This window comes from Sceloporus undulatus, chromosome 1 (assembly GCF_019175285.1).
Source record: "Sceloporus undulatus isolate JIND9_A2432 ecotype Alabama chromosome 1, SceUnd_v1.1, whole genome shotgun sequence".
Classification (NCBI taxonomy): Eukaryota; Metazoa; Chordata; class Lepidosauria; order Squamata; family Phrynosomatidae; genus Sceloporus; species Sceloporus undulatus.
Window position 1 is genome coordinate 367117212 of NC_056522.1, and position 17910 is coordinate 367135121.

The 17910-nt window shown below is 41.0% G+C and overlaps 1 protein-coding gene across 2 annotated transcripts; it reads right to left on the reverse strand.

The window, feature by feature from the left end:
• Window positions 1-8904: 8904 nt before the first annotated feature.
• On the reverse strand, window positions 8905-16516 carry SIVA1 (SIVA1 apoptosis inducing factor). Of its 2 annotated transcripts, XM_042447013.1 has the most exons (4): window positions 16223-16516; window positions 13877-14080; window positions 11208-11364; window positions 9127-9354 (listed from the first exon to the last, which is right to left on the reverse strand). In XM_042447013.1, the coding sequence occupies exons 1-4, from the start codon at window positions 16338-16340 to the stop codon at window positions 9297-9299; spliced, it is 537 nt and encodes a 178-aa protein (XP_042302947.1). In that variant the 5' UTR covers window positions 16341-16516; the 3' UTR covers window positions 9127-9296. The 2 variants fall into 2 exon arrangements, with proteins under 2 accessions (XP_042302948.1, XP_042302947.1); XM_042447014.1 differs by lacking the exon at window positions 11208-11364 and having other exon boundaries at window positions 8905-9354.
• Between the last annotated feature and the right edge of the window lie 1394 nt (window positions 16517-17910).

The following is a 17910-nucleotide window of genomic DNA, read 5'->3' on the forward strand; positions in this document are numbered from 1 at the left end:
CAAGAGGTCTGCCTGTAAGATTTCCATGCAAAGCTCTCGATGCAGACAATGTAAAACAGTGATCACTCGCAACAACAAGGGTTGGTCATCTTTTAACAGTTCTTTCCTTGCTCCGGTTTGCTAATTAAACCTGGGGTCTTAATTCAGTCCTAAATCAATATACTCAAACTTGCTAGTAACTTCACAGTTTAGTTTATTTTCTTTTGTTAATGCTGATTTCCAGATCAGCATCAGACTGTGGCAAGCATCCTGTGAGTGATATACACAAGGGTACATCCACCTTACATATGTGAGCACCTTTTTTAAAAATCGATGCAGATGTCCTGCTCTCACATTGCAACAGAAAGCATAGTGCCAACAACGAAGTAGCTCAAGGAACAAGTGTGTCTGACAACAAACAGTCTGGGTTCAGGAGCTATAAATCAAAGCAGAGTCCATGGGGTAACAAAACACCCAAGTCAAGAAGCAGTCCAGAGTTGTAGCTCCTCGTAGTAGACACAGGCTGAGTGAGAAACCAAGTTTGTTTCCAGCAAACCAAATGGGGAGAGGCCCCTGACTTACACAGCCAGCTGATGCAACCTCACCCAACTTGTAGACCATATTTCAAGAGGGTGTTTCCCAACTGTGTATGGACAGACAGCCTTTCACTTTGCTTCTGCAGGAAGGACTGGGTTTGTGTCAAACGTCAAAGCCTTCCTCTTTCCCGAGGATTTGGAACTTTCACTCCTACCTTCTCCTCCTCTGAAAAACTACACTACACTCAGCAAACTAGGATCTTGGTCTGCATTTTAGGCATCCCCCAATATCTCTGATGAGCAAAATATTAAAAATCTCACAGATGCCAGAGTGAAGCTATTTTTAAAAACCTGGGATTGCGTGCAAATAGATTGTAATTTCAAGTAATTTTGTAGAAAACTCAAAGGAGAACTTTGAAATCACTGCAGCTCAGTAGTAGTTCAGAGTATCTTTTTTGCAGGTACAAGATAATGGATTCAACGTCTCCAGGTAATTCAGGACTTTTTGCTGAATGCGTAAAGGTGAGAAATCACACAGACGCACAAAAACAAGTTGAGTCCATACAAGGTCTCCATACGTGGCGCTTGTATCCATTTAAGTCATTCTGTGTTTTGCAGAGCAGACAGCTATGAATCCACACAGGGAAGATTTCGTTGTTTTTTGGTTCTCACTGAGTTTCTTACTTTGTTTTCATAAAAAGTTCATAAGGTGTAACAATAGCTATGATTCCTGTAAGTAAATTTTGGTAATGGAATTAGTACAGTTGTGAGACTTCAACTCCTACTATAGATTAAGAGAGGGAGGAACTACAAGTTTTTCTACAGACCTCAGCTGGAATCCTGTTGAAGGCTTTCATCTTCATAAGTGGACTTACATTTGTGAGGATTAGACTTGGGCAGTTAACATTTATATCCAGTAAGAGGCTGCTGTTACGTTGCGATGTAGGAAAGCTGGCAAAGTGACCAATGCACAATGGTCCTGTTGTGCATCAGTCCCATTGCATTGGAACATTGGATAGGTTATGGTGATGCTCACTGGCAGAGCCCAATGTACATTGGTACACTCAGTAACAAGGTTTCTTAGAGTCTTTACTACTTAGCTAAGTATACTTAAAGTTCAAAGACCTAGCTGTGTTAGTCTGGAAAACCAGTATGCAAAGAGATTTTTCAGGACCTTTGAGACTAAGGAGTTTATCACACAAAGGAGATTGGTAGTTTATCCCATGAATATCACGAAAAAATCGTGTAATTATGTGTAACGATTTCACATGACATCCCACAAAACCCACCATTAAAGTGGCCACAAAGAAGCATTAATGTGCATCTTTTTACTTTCAGAATTTCTGCAACAATGCATTTCCGATATCACTTTATTTGCGCAATTGTGTGTGATAATCATTCACACAATTATTGGCCATTTCCACTTCATTTGCAGGATGCTTTAAATTCACTTTAGTCTCTCTTTAATGCTGAACTCAGCCCCAGTGTGATAAACTCCTTTGTGAAAGAGAGAAGTTGGTAGAATGAGCTTTTGTAGACTTGAGTCTGCTTCCTCAGAAGTGTATCTGTGGAAGTAGACTCAAGTGTAGGAAAGTTCATGGTACCAACTTCTTTCTTTCAGCTAGTCTCAAAGGTGCTACAAGAGCCCTTTGTAAACTTAAATTTACATAACAGAGGCCATGATTGAGGATTTCTAGCCCAACTAGAGAGAAGAGATGGGAGAGCAGAGTTAGTGGGATGAGGAGGATTGTACTGTATTTATACTTGTAAAGGTCCTAAGTTATCTGCTTGAATGGATGCACCAAGAGGAAACTACGCTGTGTACAAGTTGGCATTGAGTTCTATCTGCACTTCCTTTCAATCCTTTTCAAAAACTCCAAACATTTTGCCCAAAATATGAGTTTTGACAATACTGTAAAAAGATAATTTCAATGCTTTGTGCAGAGTAACAAATATCTGCCTATGCTTTCTTAAAGTGTAAACCAGAGTGCAGGCAAGAAAAGTGCACCTTCAGCAAGAATTACTGTACTTGCCAAGCAGATATTAGGGGGTGCGGGGGTGGGGAAAGATGCATTCAGGGCGCCTCGGTTGTGACAAAGATCTCTTGATGGGAGGCTTGTCAGACTTGGTACAAAAGCCCAAGCAGGTCAGGCTGCGGAGGTTAAGCGAGCGAAAGTAAAAGAGAAAAAGCTGTTGAAGGGAAACAGCACTGGAGCATGAGAAAAAGTGTCTCTCAAAAGAGAGAGCTGGCACAAAAGGTTCACTTATGCAATAAAATCTGGTTTAGAGGAGCGCATCAAAAGAGAGAGAAATTTCATCCACAAGGCTGGATATCAAATCCAGAACTTGCTTTTTCAACACTGAATAGTTTCCACTGGCACATAAATGTAGTTGCTGATGTTCTGAAAGGACTGTTTTAATACTTGCATCTCAATGTAAACATCCAATTGTTTCCCCCAATATTTTCTGCTCTGACTTTCCTGAGGTCCTCTGAAGCAACACTGGTTTTTATACATTAATGTTATGTATTATTCTTGCTGCTATTATCATATAGAATAGCAGCTTTCCATGCTTTGTTTCCATCTCTTCAACCCTTATGCTTAGGATAATTTTTCTTTATACTGTTATAAGCATTGGATGCTCTTTGAATAAAATCCTTCTTCTAACTTTAATAAGATGGGTCATTTATCCTAGCTTACAGAAGAGAGTCCTTTGTTCAAATAAGTCTTCTATTCAGAGGGATGTCCAATACTTACAATAGTATTTAAAAAATCCTAAAAGGGAAGAGTAAGGGTTGAAGAGAGAGAACGAAAGCATGGAATGATAATAGCAGCAGGAATAATATAGGCACACGCACAAAAAAAGGAAAACAGCAAAAGTATTAAATAACAGAATTGTTATTTAAATTATACGACTTTATTGAAGTAGATAAACTGACATGTCTGATTAGAAATGAACCAATGAATAAATATAAGAAAGCTTGGTCAAAGTTACATGTATACCTTAAACAAATATGGTGAGAGAAAAGTATATATGGAATAGATGATTAAGAAACCAATAGTTTTATAGAAAAGAAGTACATAATATATACTTATATAGAGATGTGTGTGTGTGTGTGTGTGTGTGTGTGTGTATAGCGAGAGAAAGGAGGAGGATATTAATCAATTGAAATACTGGTAATAGAGGGAAATAATAATAATATAAGAACAGAATAAGAAAAGTATGACAAAGAATTTAAGAAAAGTATGATAAAGCGTCAAAGATATTAATGAGTTAGAGAGCAGGAAGTCATTTTCATTTGCGTGTTTGGTGTTTGTAATGTTAGTATGAGTGTAACTTAAGTATTTTGTTTTTGTTGTGGCATTTTATTCATTTTAAAGAACTATAAAAAAGAAAAGGAAGGAAGAATAAGGCCAAATGCGGCCAAAATTGCTGAGGCTGTCAAACTTTGGACATATCACAAGACAATGTGATTCACTGGAAAATATATAATGCTCGGTAAAGTGGGCTGTTATTTGTTGCTGTGTGTCTTCAAGTCATTTCTGACTTATGCTGACCCTATGGCAAACTTCAGTTCACCAAATAGATGTGCTCCTGGGCAATACTTCTTTAACAGAAAGTCTGGTACCCATGGCAGAAATAATATGGAGGAATGGGGATAGGTTCATACACCACAAAAATAGAAGAGTAGTTCAACATATTTTGACAAACCTTTATCCAAAACTAACAACACAAACAGGTGAAATGAAGCAACCAGGTTTGGTGAGCCTTACAAGTAACCAAAACCATTTTGGACCTTCCCAGGACCATTTGAAGGCTTCTTCCAAAATACAACTATGGCTTTTTGTTTTCCTATCCTTCTATTTCCCTATGATTTCCATTCAGGTGGCCAAATTTTCAGGTCTATACACTGGGCCTTTGCTATCCACTGGTGTTTGATTCCAGGCCCCCCATCCATGCATACTAAAATCAGTGGATGCTCAAGTCCCATTAAATACAATGGCATAGTAAAATGGCATCCCTTATATAAAATGACAAAATCAAGGTTTGATTTTTGGAAGATATCCGTGGCTGGTGGAATCCATGCTTAAAGAATCTGCTGGCTGTAAACATAGATTTATCTATTTAGACATAGATTTCTCTGCTCTTCACTTTGTTCTGTTGTTCACACATGCTCAGCAATGGATTCTGTAAGCAATTGCTATTTGTGTTGCCTGTTGTAGGCAAACTCACAGTAGGGTCAGCTAGAGTGGAATCTAACTCTTTCCCAACTCAAGTTTTATTGCACTGTTTATTGCAGACACACTGTTGCAACACAATACAGTACCTGCCTTCCTGCACCTTCTTCCCAGTGCTGATGCTGCTAAAAAATTCCAGTTACACACAGGATGAGGAAGAAAAGAGGCTGGGCAGGCATAAAAAGACTTTGTAAAAAGGAACCTTTTTCTCAGAAGCTTTGTTAACCAAAGCATACGTGTATATAAATATAAGGTGTTACTGACATTGAGATATTCTGAAATTTTGGTGTGTGTAATTTTCCACATGACCCCGATGGACCCTGCAATGCAGCCCACCATAATCCCCAAAGCAAGGGGACATTTAATTATTAGTATTATAATTATTATAAGAATTCTGCCTCTGCACAATTCCTTGGATACTTCTTTCTCTTGGTATACAAATAGGGAAAGGATCTCGTGGGTCCTTGTAGTCGGCCCCAGTAAATATTTGAGCTAAATAACATTCCCCTAGAAAGACTTTTGGCTACGAAGAATATACAGTCAGTCCTCATCCATGGATTCTATCTCCATGGATTCAGGCATCCACACACACACACACACACACTCCAAATATCAAAGCTTGATTTTACCATTTTATATAAGGGACATACTTTTACCATGTCATTGTATTTACTGGGACTTGAACGGCTATCGAATTTGCTATCTATGGGGTCCTGGAACCAAACCTCAATGGATACCAAGGACCCACTGTGTACATTTTACACAAGCCTCAGTTTGGGTTAAGTAGCCATTCTGAACAGTTTCCTTACAAGTCGTAATTCTAACTGTGCTGTTTAATTTCCCTACAGGGCAGTATTTCCCCCCAAAATTGGCTTCCTTGTTGCATTTTGTATGATGAATGGATCTCACTAGAAAATATATTTCTGACAGCGGTTTAAGAAAGCATTCTTTCCTTTGTATGAAGAGATGCCAGCATTTCTTACTTTCTCTAAAGCATGTATCTGAGTGAATGGAAGCGGCCATTGAAGCAATGTACTTAATACCACAATAATAAAGGCAAAGCCTATCACTCACCTTTAACCAGACCCTGACTATTGGGCGTCTCAGGGCGAGTACAACCTTCAGTTCTCCCTCTTCTGTGGACCATTCCTGGTTTGTTAGGCATTTCTCTAGCTATCAATCACATGAAGGTCCCTGTTGCACCATCCTCACGGCAAAGACTTCAGGACTGAAGTGAAGTTTCTGTTTTCGGTTTTGTTTTCTTAATAATCTGAAATACAAAGAATTATTCATCTTTGTCCTTAATTGCTTGATAGGATGCTGTTAATTCCCAATTAGCCACCACTTCCTCACCCACCGCCAAGGAATCCTTAATGATCTTCCATGTGTGCCGTTTCTTACCTCTCCTGCCTGTCGCAGCTGTTTCTCTGATAAATCTCTCTCTTTTTCCCCCCTTGTTTGGTCTGAAGGCAGGACTCATGCCAGGTTTTTCTCTCTGGAACACACACTCGCACACACAGATGCTCAGCAGTCACAGACCCTGAGCATCTGGCTTTGGTGGGCCAGCTTGTGTGCATCTGTCACTAGGTTGCACCTGCCTGCAGGCAAAGCTAATAGAATGCTAATACAGAAACCTTACCAGGCATATTAGTATCCAGGGTAGGAGGAAAAGGGAAGCAAACACATCCTTCAATTTCCTTTCTAGGGTCAGGCCGTTTTCAGGAGACTGCCTTCAGTTGAACGGAGAGCCAGGGTGGAGTAATGGTTTAGGTGTTAAACTACGACTCTGGAGACCAGAGGGTTCGATTCCCAGCTCAGCCTTGAAACCCACTGGGTGAGCTTGGGCAAGTTGTATGCTCTCAGCCTCAGAGGAAAGCAATGGCAAACCTCCTCTGGACAAATCGTGTCAAGACCCCCATGATAGGCTTGCCTTAGGATCGCCATAAGTTGGAAACAACTTAAAAGCACATGATCAACAACAAACCTTCATTTGAGAGATGTTGGGATCGAAGTATTTTTCCATAGAATAGCTTGATGAGTAGAAGGTCTGATAGCAAATGAGTTGGTATTGATGTAATTATTAAAAACTGACCAATCATCAAAAACAGTGTATGGTTTCTTTTGTCCATTACAGTCGAAAAGTATAAGAAAGCTTTTCCGATAACCAAACACCCCAAACTCTTTTCCACCAGTTGCTTATTAGTAGGTTCCATTTTCCAGCTTTCGCAATTATATTCCTGGCCGCTGAGACAAGAAATACAGTCAGTCCTCTTTATCCATGGATTTTTCTATCCATGGATTCAAGCATCCAAGGCTTGAAAACATTCAAAAAGAAGTATAAACTCCAAACAGCACAGCCTGATTTTCTATTTTATATAAGGGACACCAATTTGCTATTCTATTCTATTGAATGGGACTTGAGCATCCATGGGGGATCCTGGAATCAAATCCCAGCTGTATGATAAGCTTACAATGTTTCAGATGATAAGAAAGATTTCCGTCAGTATCGCATTCCAAAAATCTTTAACCTTGAAACAGTCCAACCACGTGTTCAAAGGAGCCCACGGTGTCAAAGTCTCTCCAACATTTTGGAGAGATTATTTTCGTCATTTAGGATAGTTTCACAGGTGTCAGATATCATTTGTATATTAATTTTAGGGTCCTCTCTTTTGACAATGCCGATCTTGATTTATACAGGGGGAGGTCAAACTTGCATTTTTCTGGCATAGCAATTCCTAAGTAATTTTTTTTCCAGGTTTGGATATAAATAAATAAACATACCTAGAACACTCCATTAAGAAACTGCAACCCCTACCATCTACCGTACCATCCATGGACAGAATGAAGATCTGTATAACTCTAGGCAGAGAATTATTTGCAGATATGTTATTTTAGGAGGATGTGGGCATTCATCCTCAAGGAACATTTCAGGGTGACTCTGTAATGCCATCTGCTGGAAGAGACACTGTGCAATGGGACTGGCAGGGACTTTTCTCTTTGAGTCTATGAGTATTTCTTAACCGGAATTACAAAATCCAAAAAACTCCAAAGTCCAAAATCTGACCTACACGGGAGGCTCAGATAATGCCTTTGATTTCTGATGGTTCGGGTTTATGCAGAAAATTATTTAAAAATAACGTGGCTATGTGTATAGTTATCATTAAAATATTTGTATCCCACTTTCCCCCCAGAAATGGGATTCAGAGCGGTTCAACGATATTAAAAGAATAAAGTGTATACGATACATACCATATATACTCGACTATAAGTCGACCTCATGTATAAATTGTGGGCAGGTTTAGGGGCCAAAATTATTGATTTTGATATGATCCATGGATAAGTCGAGACTAAAATTTAAGGCCATGTAATAAAGGAACTAAAGGATGGAACAAACGAAAACAATGGCAAAGAAATTGCAAAATTCCAGCAGGTATGTGTTTGCGCTCACACTAAAGGCTGGATGGATTATAGAGCAGAAGGGAGTCAGTGGTACAATGACAGAATACACTCTTTGCCTTTCAGAAGGGGATGGTTCCTTTTTTATAAGTCAAAGTACAGTACTTACATTGACCTGTGGATATGTCGACTTTTTTGGTTAATTATTTGACTAAAATTCCTAGACTTATACATGAGTATATACAGTAAATGATTTCAACATTTAGATTTGGGTCCCATCTCCAGGAAGTCTCATTATGCATATGCAAGTATTCCAGACTCTAAAAATGTCCAAAATCCAACACTTCTAGTCCCAAGCATTTCAGATAAGGGAGACTCAACCTCTATTTGCTTTTTGCTCACTCGGATGTACCTTTAGTTCCTGAAACATGGGGCTTATATATGTTAATTAAGGATTACCCTCATTATAAGGATCCTTTTTTAAAATGGTGATTCTTTCATAACTGGGAAAAATACAATACTTTCACCAGAGACCACATCTTTTGCTTTGTGTAAAAATGGGCAAGATTCTATTGACTTCTGTAGGATGTTGCAGCAGAGGGACAGCACAAGAGAATCAATGTTCATAGTGAAACTAATCCATATCAGGTGATACAGTGTATTTTTGAAAGAAAAAAGTAAATTACTATAAACAGAGACAAGTCAGCCCAGATAACTGAAAGACTGAGGTAAAGATTATTATTCAAAAACCACGTTTTTAAAAAAATCTTTTTGTAAGAACTACTAGATGCCGCAAACACAATACAAAATAAAAATGAGCCTTAGCCACTTTTAAATACAAGCAATAAATAGAAGCTTGCAGCTAACTTTTAAATCAGATTCTGGCATCAAGATTACACTCTCCAGAGAATTTACTAGTAAAATGCCCCTCAGAAGGGATATAAGATTTATTTTAGAGACGTCACACAAATAGCAAGTCTTAAAAATATATATAATTTATTTTATTAAACTACAGATATAGAAATATATAATATAGCAAAGAAAAACAATCCAGTATTTCACACGTGAGGGGGGGGTATGTCCATATATTTAAGAATAAAAATTATTTGCAGTCCCTGAAGACACTGTCCGTAAAGTTTCAAGCATTTTATTCCTTGAACATGGAACAGTCGTTACAAAGGATTCGTTCTCCAACATCATCAGATCTAGGAGGAAAAAGACAGATGTTAATTTAGCTTCCTGCTTGGTACATTTCAAGAGGAGAACATCGGTGCATTCATGACTACTATACACACAACAAAACCATGTTGGGTAAACAAATGCATCTGTGATAATATAGAAAAGAACTGCTCTTGTGGATTAAGTAGAGGCCTAGCTAGACTTGCCTGGATGGACATGGAGAACTCATTTAGTTTTGGTGGTTAACAGATCTGAGAAACCATAAGAATTCCTGATGGATAGTGTAAGTGGTAGTGAGTTATAGCATGGATGATATGTAGGAGACAGAGCATAGTTTTATGTTAATGGAGTTAGACAGACATTGCACAATGGCAACTCATTAGGTGGTGCCATTTTATTCTTAAATATATGGACATACTCCCCCCACATAAGTTTTGACACTGGACAACTAAATGTGCAGGCACATCTGCATGCACAATGCATATAAATGCACTACTTCACACCATGTGCCTGCACATTAATGTGCACTGTCACATATGGAACTCTGCTTCCATGCCTTGCATTGAATACAGCCATTCAATACTGGACAAAAATCTTAACCGCCCCCATGGAGAAACTCACACATGCACATGTGTAGAATTTGCCCGCCCCACCTCTCTGAAATTTATCAGTGCAGTTAATCTGTGGACACCAAAGGCCAGTATCCAATGGTGCACATTCACTGGTGGAAACCCCTTTTGCCAATTGAAACTGGAGATGCTGTAGGGTACTGAAAAGCATTTGCAGTAGGTTTTGTGCACTGTGGAAGGCTGTAGGAGGAGCAGAAAGGACTGACAATCACAGTGCTATGACTAGCATCACCCTAGATGTAGGCCCAAATTCTAACAGTGAAAGGAGAAAACCATTTGCAGCCTCAACTCCCTCCACCTCCATAGTCTCCTCCTACCGTTTAAGATACCAAGGACCTTCCTCATACAGAAGAGCTGTAAGAGCCTACAAACTGGCCCAAAGTTTAATGTAACAAAGCTCATTGCCATTCCCATCAGTGAGCACAAAGATATTCTGCTAACCTAGATATGCAACTCCCTCCCAAAATTGTTCAGTATTAATTAACTGGGCTCAAACTGCAAATTCAGAATTATTATCTCTGAACTTTGAGTTATTTTGATATTCAGGAGACCTCCAACACTTCTATTTTGTTCAAGTTATGGTATCAATTGCTATCTTGCTCCTGGTCAGATTGTATTTACAGTTGGTCCTCTGTACCCATGGATGCAAGCATCCATGGCTTGAAAATATTTAAAATATATATAAATTCCAAAAAGCAAGTCTTGATTTTGCCATTTTATACAAGGGTCAGCATTTTCCTGTGCCATTGTATTTAATGGGGCTTGAGCATCCACAGATTTTGGTATCCATTGGGGGTCCTGGAATCAAAACCCAGCAAATACCAAGAACCCACTGTATTTACAGTTTCAGTAGTTTCATTTAGTGCTTTGTTTCATGGTGGTACTGTGTAGGTTGTTGTTTTACTGACTGTACTTTTAGATAATATTGTATTTTGTATTGTATTGTGGTTTTTATTCTTTGCTGTAATCCCGCCTCGATCTGCAGGGAGAGGTGGGAAATACAAATAAATTATTATTATTATTATTATTATTATTATTAGTCTTTCTGATTCTTTATGAAGAGCAGCAGATAAAATAAATAAATAAATGTCAGAAAACTGTATGTGCTGCATTGAACCAGAAGTTCTTTACATCTCTTATCATGTCTCTCTAACCCAAAATGTAATTGTGATGGCCAAACATTTGCTGACATCTGTACAGTGGCCCAATAGAACTGAAGAAGGTTTAGCTCAAGCTCCATGGACACTTACTCTACAACCGAACATAAGCAACAAGTGACGGTGTTACAACGGCTGCAAAGTTTGCTGCAGTTCTGGCATATGTACCGATCACACTGGGTGCAAGCTTTGTTGATATCAACTGTTCTCACGCATGAGGAGCAGGCCTTGGAACCTCCTATTGGCAGGGCTATGCAGAAAAACAAAGATTCAAAGTCAGAACAAATTTTAGTATCAAGTGTGTATGTAGAGACATCTTGTAGCATCTTTGAGACAAACTGAAAGAAAGTAGCATGAGCTTTTGTAAATTTAGTTTACATCCTCAGATGCATTTGGTAGAGCAGAAAGCCAGGGACAGACCTATATACGCCATAGTGTGTGAGAATGTCAATTCAAATTCAAAATCCTTTGTGTATGGAAATGAAGTGGCAAGTCCAGTTTAGTGTTTAAAAAGTACTTCCTTTAGAAAGCAAACCACAGTACTCAACACAAGAAGCTGTCTCCTACCAAATTAGATATGGAGAAAATGCTTTGAAGAAATGATAAATACTAGTCAGAACTCTGGCAGGGACATTCTCATGTACAAGTGTCCCTTAGGCTAGCATTACTTTCTTTGTGCAATGCTCAAAGCCCTCTTTCTGAGTGTAAAGCCCCAAAGCCACCTTGCAACAGCAATAGCAAGTAGATGTCTATACCGCTTATCAGTAAACTAGCACTGTCTAAGCGATTTACAATGTGTAAGCCAACTGCCTCCAACAACTGGGTACTCATTTTACCGACCTATGAAAGGATGGAAGGCTGAGTAGACCTTGGAGCCTGTCTGGGATCAAACTCACAACCTTGTGGCTGCTGTAGTGGCATTTAACCACTGTGCCACTAGGGCATGGCCATTCATTGTTCCATTATGAGCAGAAAGGCTCAGAGAAACATCTGGCAACTCCATCCTCCCCATACCAGGAGAGCAATGATGACAGCTTCGGCTGATACGCTAGCAGCACCCCTTCCTGGAGCCTGGGGACCTAAAAACTCAGGTACACGCGGTGGTAACCTCACAACTTGATTTCTGCAATGCACTCTACATAGGATTACCTTTGTGCCTAACTCGGAAACTTTAATTAGTTCAAAATATGGCAGCCAGATTGGTCACCGGGAGATCTAGGGGTGACCATATAACAACGATTTTAAAGTCCCTTCACTGGCTACACGTTAGTTTCTGAACACAGTACAAGGTGTTGGTTATGACCTTTAAAACCTTTCATGGTTTGGGCCCAGTTTATCTACAGGATCACTTTCTTCCACACAATCCCCCTCCCCACACTTAGGTCCTTTTGGAAATATCTACTGCAGCCAGCAAAAAGTAAGCTGGCTGCAGTTACCCAGAGGATCTTCTCCTCTACCGCTCCCAAGTTATGGAATGGCCTGCCAGAGGAGAACTGCTATTTTATTAATCTTGACATTTTTAAAAAGGCATTCAAAACAGATCTCTTCCGACAGGCTGGATTAGCATCTCAGTCACCTCCCACTGACTCCTCTGTCTTGTACGTTTTAATAATCTTAACTGTATTGTTTTATTGTTATTGTTTATTGTTGTGATTTATTGGTTATGGTGGGTGGGTGGGTTTATGGGGAATTACATTTTATTGTATTTTAATGCTTTTAAATATTGTTGTAAGACGCCTCAATCACATTGGAGAAGTGGGTATAAATTATTATTATTATTATTATTATTATTATTAGCAGCACTGGGACTCCACCTGGAATATTGTGTCCAGTTCTGGGCACCATAATTTAAAAAGGATGTTGAGAAACTGGAGCATGTCCAAAGGAGGGCGACCCAAATGGTGAAGGTCTGGAAACCATGTCCTATGAGGAATGACTTAAGGAATTAGGGATGTTTAGCCTGGAGAAGAGAAGGTTAAAGGGTGATATGATAGCCCTGTTTAAATACTTGAAGGGATGTCATATTGAGGAGGGAGCAAGCTTGTTTTGTGCTGCTCCAGAGACTAGGACCCAGAGCAACGGATGCAAACTGTAGGAAAAGAGATTCCACCTAAACATTAGGAGGAACTTCCTGACAGTCAGGGTTGTTCGACAGTAGAACAAACTCCCTCGGAGTGTAATTGAGTCTCCTTCCTTGGAGGTCTTTAAGCAGAGGCTGGATGGCCATCTGTTGTGGATGCTTTGATTTAGATTCCCTGCATAGCAGGGGGTTGGACTGGATGGTCCTTGCGGTCTCTTCCAACTCCACGATTCTATGATTCTAAAAGGGATGGCAGTGCATGGCAAGATAGAAATAAGTAGAGAGGGTTGACTATGCACCTAACAAAAATACAGTAGCACCAGATTTCCTACATAAGCAGAAATCTTGGAAGTTACTTCCAAATCTATGATTATTTATCACAAAAACTAACTGAAGAAGCTTCTTTTAAGTAAGACATAGTAATTCAGGGGTGGCAGCAGCATACAGAATAACTAATAAAAACTGAAGAAACAGTTGTAACCACACACAAATATTCAGGACCAGCTTCTCTCCCACCAAACAGCCCAGTTGTAACAAGTTATGCCTTAATTTAAGTCTTGCCGGTTCACAGATGAACACACAAGCAGTACTGGAGCTTCCCCTGAGTTTCACATCAATCCGAAATAAAACAGCTTGAAACAGCAAATAGGAAAGTGCTGAACAGCTGGCAAAAGTCAGTCACCTGCTTCTCTTGCACTAGGCTGTCGAAGTTTTCCATCCTGTCCAATTAACATTTGTCCATTACATCTATGCTGAGAGCAAGCTTCCGGCCTGTCTGCAGGTGGTTCTGGTAACTGTGCTTTTAGACATTCTCCTGCTGTGCTTCCGATGCATGAATTCTCCATATAGGTCTGGGCACCTCGGAAAAGGAGCTGTTTCGTTTTTTCTGAAAAACAAACAAGGAGAGAAAATTAGAGATGGGAATGTTATGGATGATGATCTGAGCTGACATCTGCTCCCCAGAGTATCAGCAATGAACATCGCCTTTCCTCAGAAAGGAGAAAGCTTGTATGAGATTATAACACCACCAAACCTAGTAAGGAACTTCCACTTCAGAAGCAAATTAGGGACATGTGAAGCATGCTTCCACAAAGTCAGATCAGTCTACCAAGCTCTGTTATCATCTATGTCTGCCTCCTCTCCAACTTGGTACTCTCAACACATGATAATAACAATAATAATAATAATAATAATAATAATAATAATAATAATAGTCTACACCTCCCATAAGCCTTCTTTATGTGCTGTAGCTTCAGCCTATGCAATCCTATGGGGACCTTGAGCAAATCACACTCTCTCAGTTTCAGAGAAAGGCAATGGAAAACCCACTCTGAAGACATTTGCCAGGAAAACCCTGTGATAGGCTCATTGCCGTAAGTGGAAACAAAGACACACACACACACACACAATAAGTGTACTAAAAATTAGAGTGATGGGAGGTATGTGGCCTTAGTGTTGAACTGCAACTCTCAGCAACTTTAGCCAGCATAGCCTAAGGTAAGGGATGCTGGGAGTTGTAGTTAAACAACTTCTGAAGGGCCATACAGTTCCCATCCCTTCTGTATTATTTGCAGAAACTAAAAAGTGAGGGAGGGCACAAAGTTAGAGAAGATTTGCAGTGAATCTACACTTTCTTCTTCGTGGTCTCTGTGAATCATACAAATGGGTTATTTCTGCGCATGCGCAGCAAACTCGGAAACTTCTAGAATCTCTGGGCAGCTTGACACTACTTTAAGTGCTGTAATTCCATCCTATGGAGTCCTGGAATCGGTAGTTTGACAAAGTCTTCCGCCTTCTCTGCAAAAAAGTGCTGGCGCCTCGCTAAACTACAAAACCCAGGATTCGACAGAACGGAGCTACAGCACTTAAAAGTGGTGCCAAACTGCATTGTTTCTACAGTGGAGATGCACCCTAGGATTGGATGCATGTAGAGCACTTTTCCTTGATAAGCAAACCAAATCAAAACACCAAACACAGACAAACCAAAAACTTTATGTGCCTAGGAAACAAACAGTGTGGATGGACAGCTGTCCCTCCAGTCTATCTTTCTCTCTTCCAACCACTATCCCTCCCCTTCAAGAGAGGAAAAATTGGGCTCTTTCAGGCTACAATTTTACAGTGCTATGAATCCACTTCAATTGCCGTGGCTGAATCATGGAGTTGGAAGAGACCTCAAGGGCCATCCAGTCCAACCCCATTCTGCTACGCAAGAAATCACAATCAAAGCATCCCCAACAGATGGCCATCCAGCCTCTGTTTAAAGACCTCCAAGGAAGGAGACTCTATCACCCTCCGAGGGAGTGCATTCCACTGTCGAACAGCCCTAACTGTCAGGAAGTTCCTCCTAATGTTGAGCTGGAATCTCTTTTCCTGGAGCTTGCATCCATTGTTCCTGGTCCTGTTCTCTGGAGCAGCAGAAAACAATCTTGCTCCCTCTTCAATATGGCATCCTTTCAAATATTTAAATAGGGCTATCATATCACCTCTTAATCCTATGGACTCCTAGTGTGAGGTTTACTAGATCTCTCCGACTGAGAACTCTAAATGCTCTTCCCTAAACTACAAATCCTAGGAGGGAACCATAGCAGTTTAAATGGTACTCATAGCACTAGAACTGTGTGGTGTGAAAGAGCACCACAATCCATCCTGCTTCACAAAGCAGGGCTTGAGAAAAGCTCAGTCCCAGGAGACTTGGGGAAATACATACATACAGCTGCTCCTCCACATTTGTGGCTCTAACTTTTGCAGAGTAGATCTTTTGCAGCCTTGATTAATATCTTCTTGCCAGGAATCTCTAGGTCCCCCAGAGCAACTCTGCTGGAAAGTGACCATAGAGTTGCCCTGGAGGACCCAGAGATTCCTAGAGAGAACGCTTCTCTAGGCATTTGTGGCTCCTCCAATGTGACTCTATGGTCAAATGGCAGAGGGCGACCATAGAGTTGCGCTTGACCAAACTTCCGCTGTTCTCGCGAGAACTGGGTCCGAGACTTCGTCCCTTGCTGCCTTGGGTGGAAACCCTATGCCTCACCGAAGATCTCCCGGCGGTACTGCTCCCCCAGGACGCCTTGGCTCAGCTCCCTCAGCCTGACGCGGGTCTTCAGCTGGAGCGGGGCCGAGTCCCCGAACGGACAGGACCGCTTCGGCATCCCTCTTTCCCTCACTCAGCACTGACTGGCCGGGAAACCAAAAAAGCGCCCGACCGACCCACTGCAAACCGTTGTGGTTTATTTCCTCTCTTACTGCGCCCGCCCGCGCGGGAAAAAGAATGCAGCGACGAAGAAGGAAACAGCGACCAAGCCCCCAACGCTCTTCCCTCACACACCTCCCGTGACGTCAGGGAGGGCGCCTGCCAATCGCCGGGCTGTTATTAGGCGGGATTGCTGGAAAGAGCGGGTGGGCGGGGCTTGAGGGCGTTTTCGTGGGCGGGGCAATGCCAAGAGGCGAAGCTGATTGGACTGCCCTTTAAAGTGACAGCTGTGTCTATATCAGTGACCCTTTAAGGGATTTTGGACTCCATTTCCCAGAAGCCTCAGCCATGTTGTCCAATGGTCTTGGATTCTGGGAGATGAAGTCCAAAACCACTTAAAGGACACGCTTTGCTGACCACTGCTCTATATTGTGTCTCTTCAATTTGTTGTTGTTGTTGTTGTTGTTGTGTGCGCCTTCAGGTTGTTTTCAACTTATGGCAACCCTGAGGCGACCATCTCATGGGGTTTTCTTGGCAAGGTTTCTTCAGAGGAGGCTTGCCACTGCCTTCCCTGAGGCTGAGAGATAACAATAAGCCTTATACGTTCCACTAAGCCGGCTGCATCCACACGGCAGAGATAACCCGCTTTGGCACCGCTTTAACTGCCCTGGCTCAAGGCTATGGGATTCTTACTGTCACGAGTGGCCAGAGACTGACTGGCCTCCTGTTGGTTCGCCTCAAAGAGAGCAGACCCATTCAATCTTTGTTGGAATAGCATAGCATACCAACAAGGAGAGAAATCCCATGGGATCTTTTTTGATGTCCCCCTTTTTATTGGGGGCGAGGTTTCTTGGATCCTTTGGTACCATTTCTTTTTGTCCCCTGAGATTCCTCCTTTTAAAAACTACTTGGCTGCATAGTTTTCTTTTTATTGCTATTTTGAAGTCGAAGGCTTCCATGGCCGGCAGCCATGGCTTTTTGGGGCTCTGTGGCCATGCTCCAGAAGAGGTTCTTCCTGACCTTTGGCCAGCAGCATCTGTGGCATCTTCAGGGAATGCGAATGGGGCAATTCGAGTTTCCTAAGGCTTCAGCCTTTGTTAAGGAAACAAAAATATTTAAATACCAAAAAGATCAAAGCCAAGCCTGTTAAGGTCTAGCCTTAAATCAGCAGAGAAGCAGAAACATGTCCTTATTTAATTATGCTTCTCTAAGAACTGAGACTGACATTAATGGCATTTCTTCTTACATTTCCATTTCCTGAGTCAAACACTGCGTTGTAAATAGATGATTCAAAATGCCCCATCTGTGTCCATTTTAGCTCACTCAGCCCAGGAGATGCAATGTCTGTGTTCCGTTGATGACAACATCTAGCTTCCCTCGAGTCATTTTCACGATCCATGTTCCTATTTGTTGAATCCAGTATTGACCCTTAAAAGGGATGTCAGAAATTCTGATACAGAAAGCCCCAGTGTATATGATCAGGCACTGCTTTCCTGTATACATATACACACAAAGACAAGACCAAAGAG

Coding starts and splice junctions, on each gene's coding strand:
- SIVA1 (XM_042447013.1), bottom strand. CDS start 16,340: ATGCCGAAGCGGTCCTGTCCGTTCGGGGACTCGGCCCCGCTCCAGCTG. Junction 11,365..13,876: donor GCCTAGTGCAAGAGAAGCAG/GTGACTGACTTT, acceptor TTTTCTGCATAG/CCCTGCCAATAGGAGGTTCC. Junction 9,355..11,207: donor TGCTTATGTTCGGTTGTAGA/GTAAGTGTCCAT, acceptor TTTTCCTCCTAG/ATCTGATGATGTTGGAGAAC.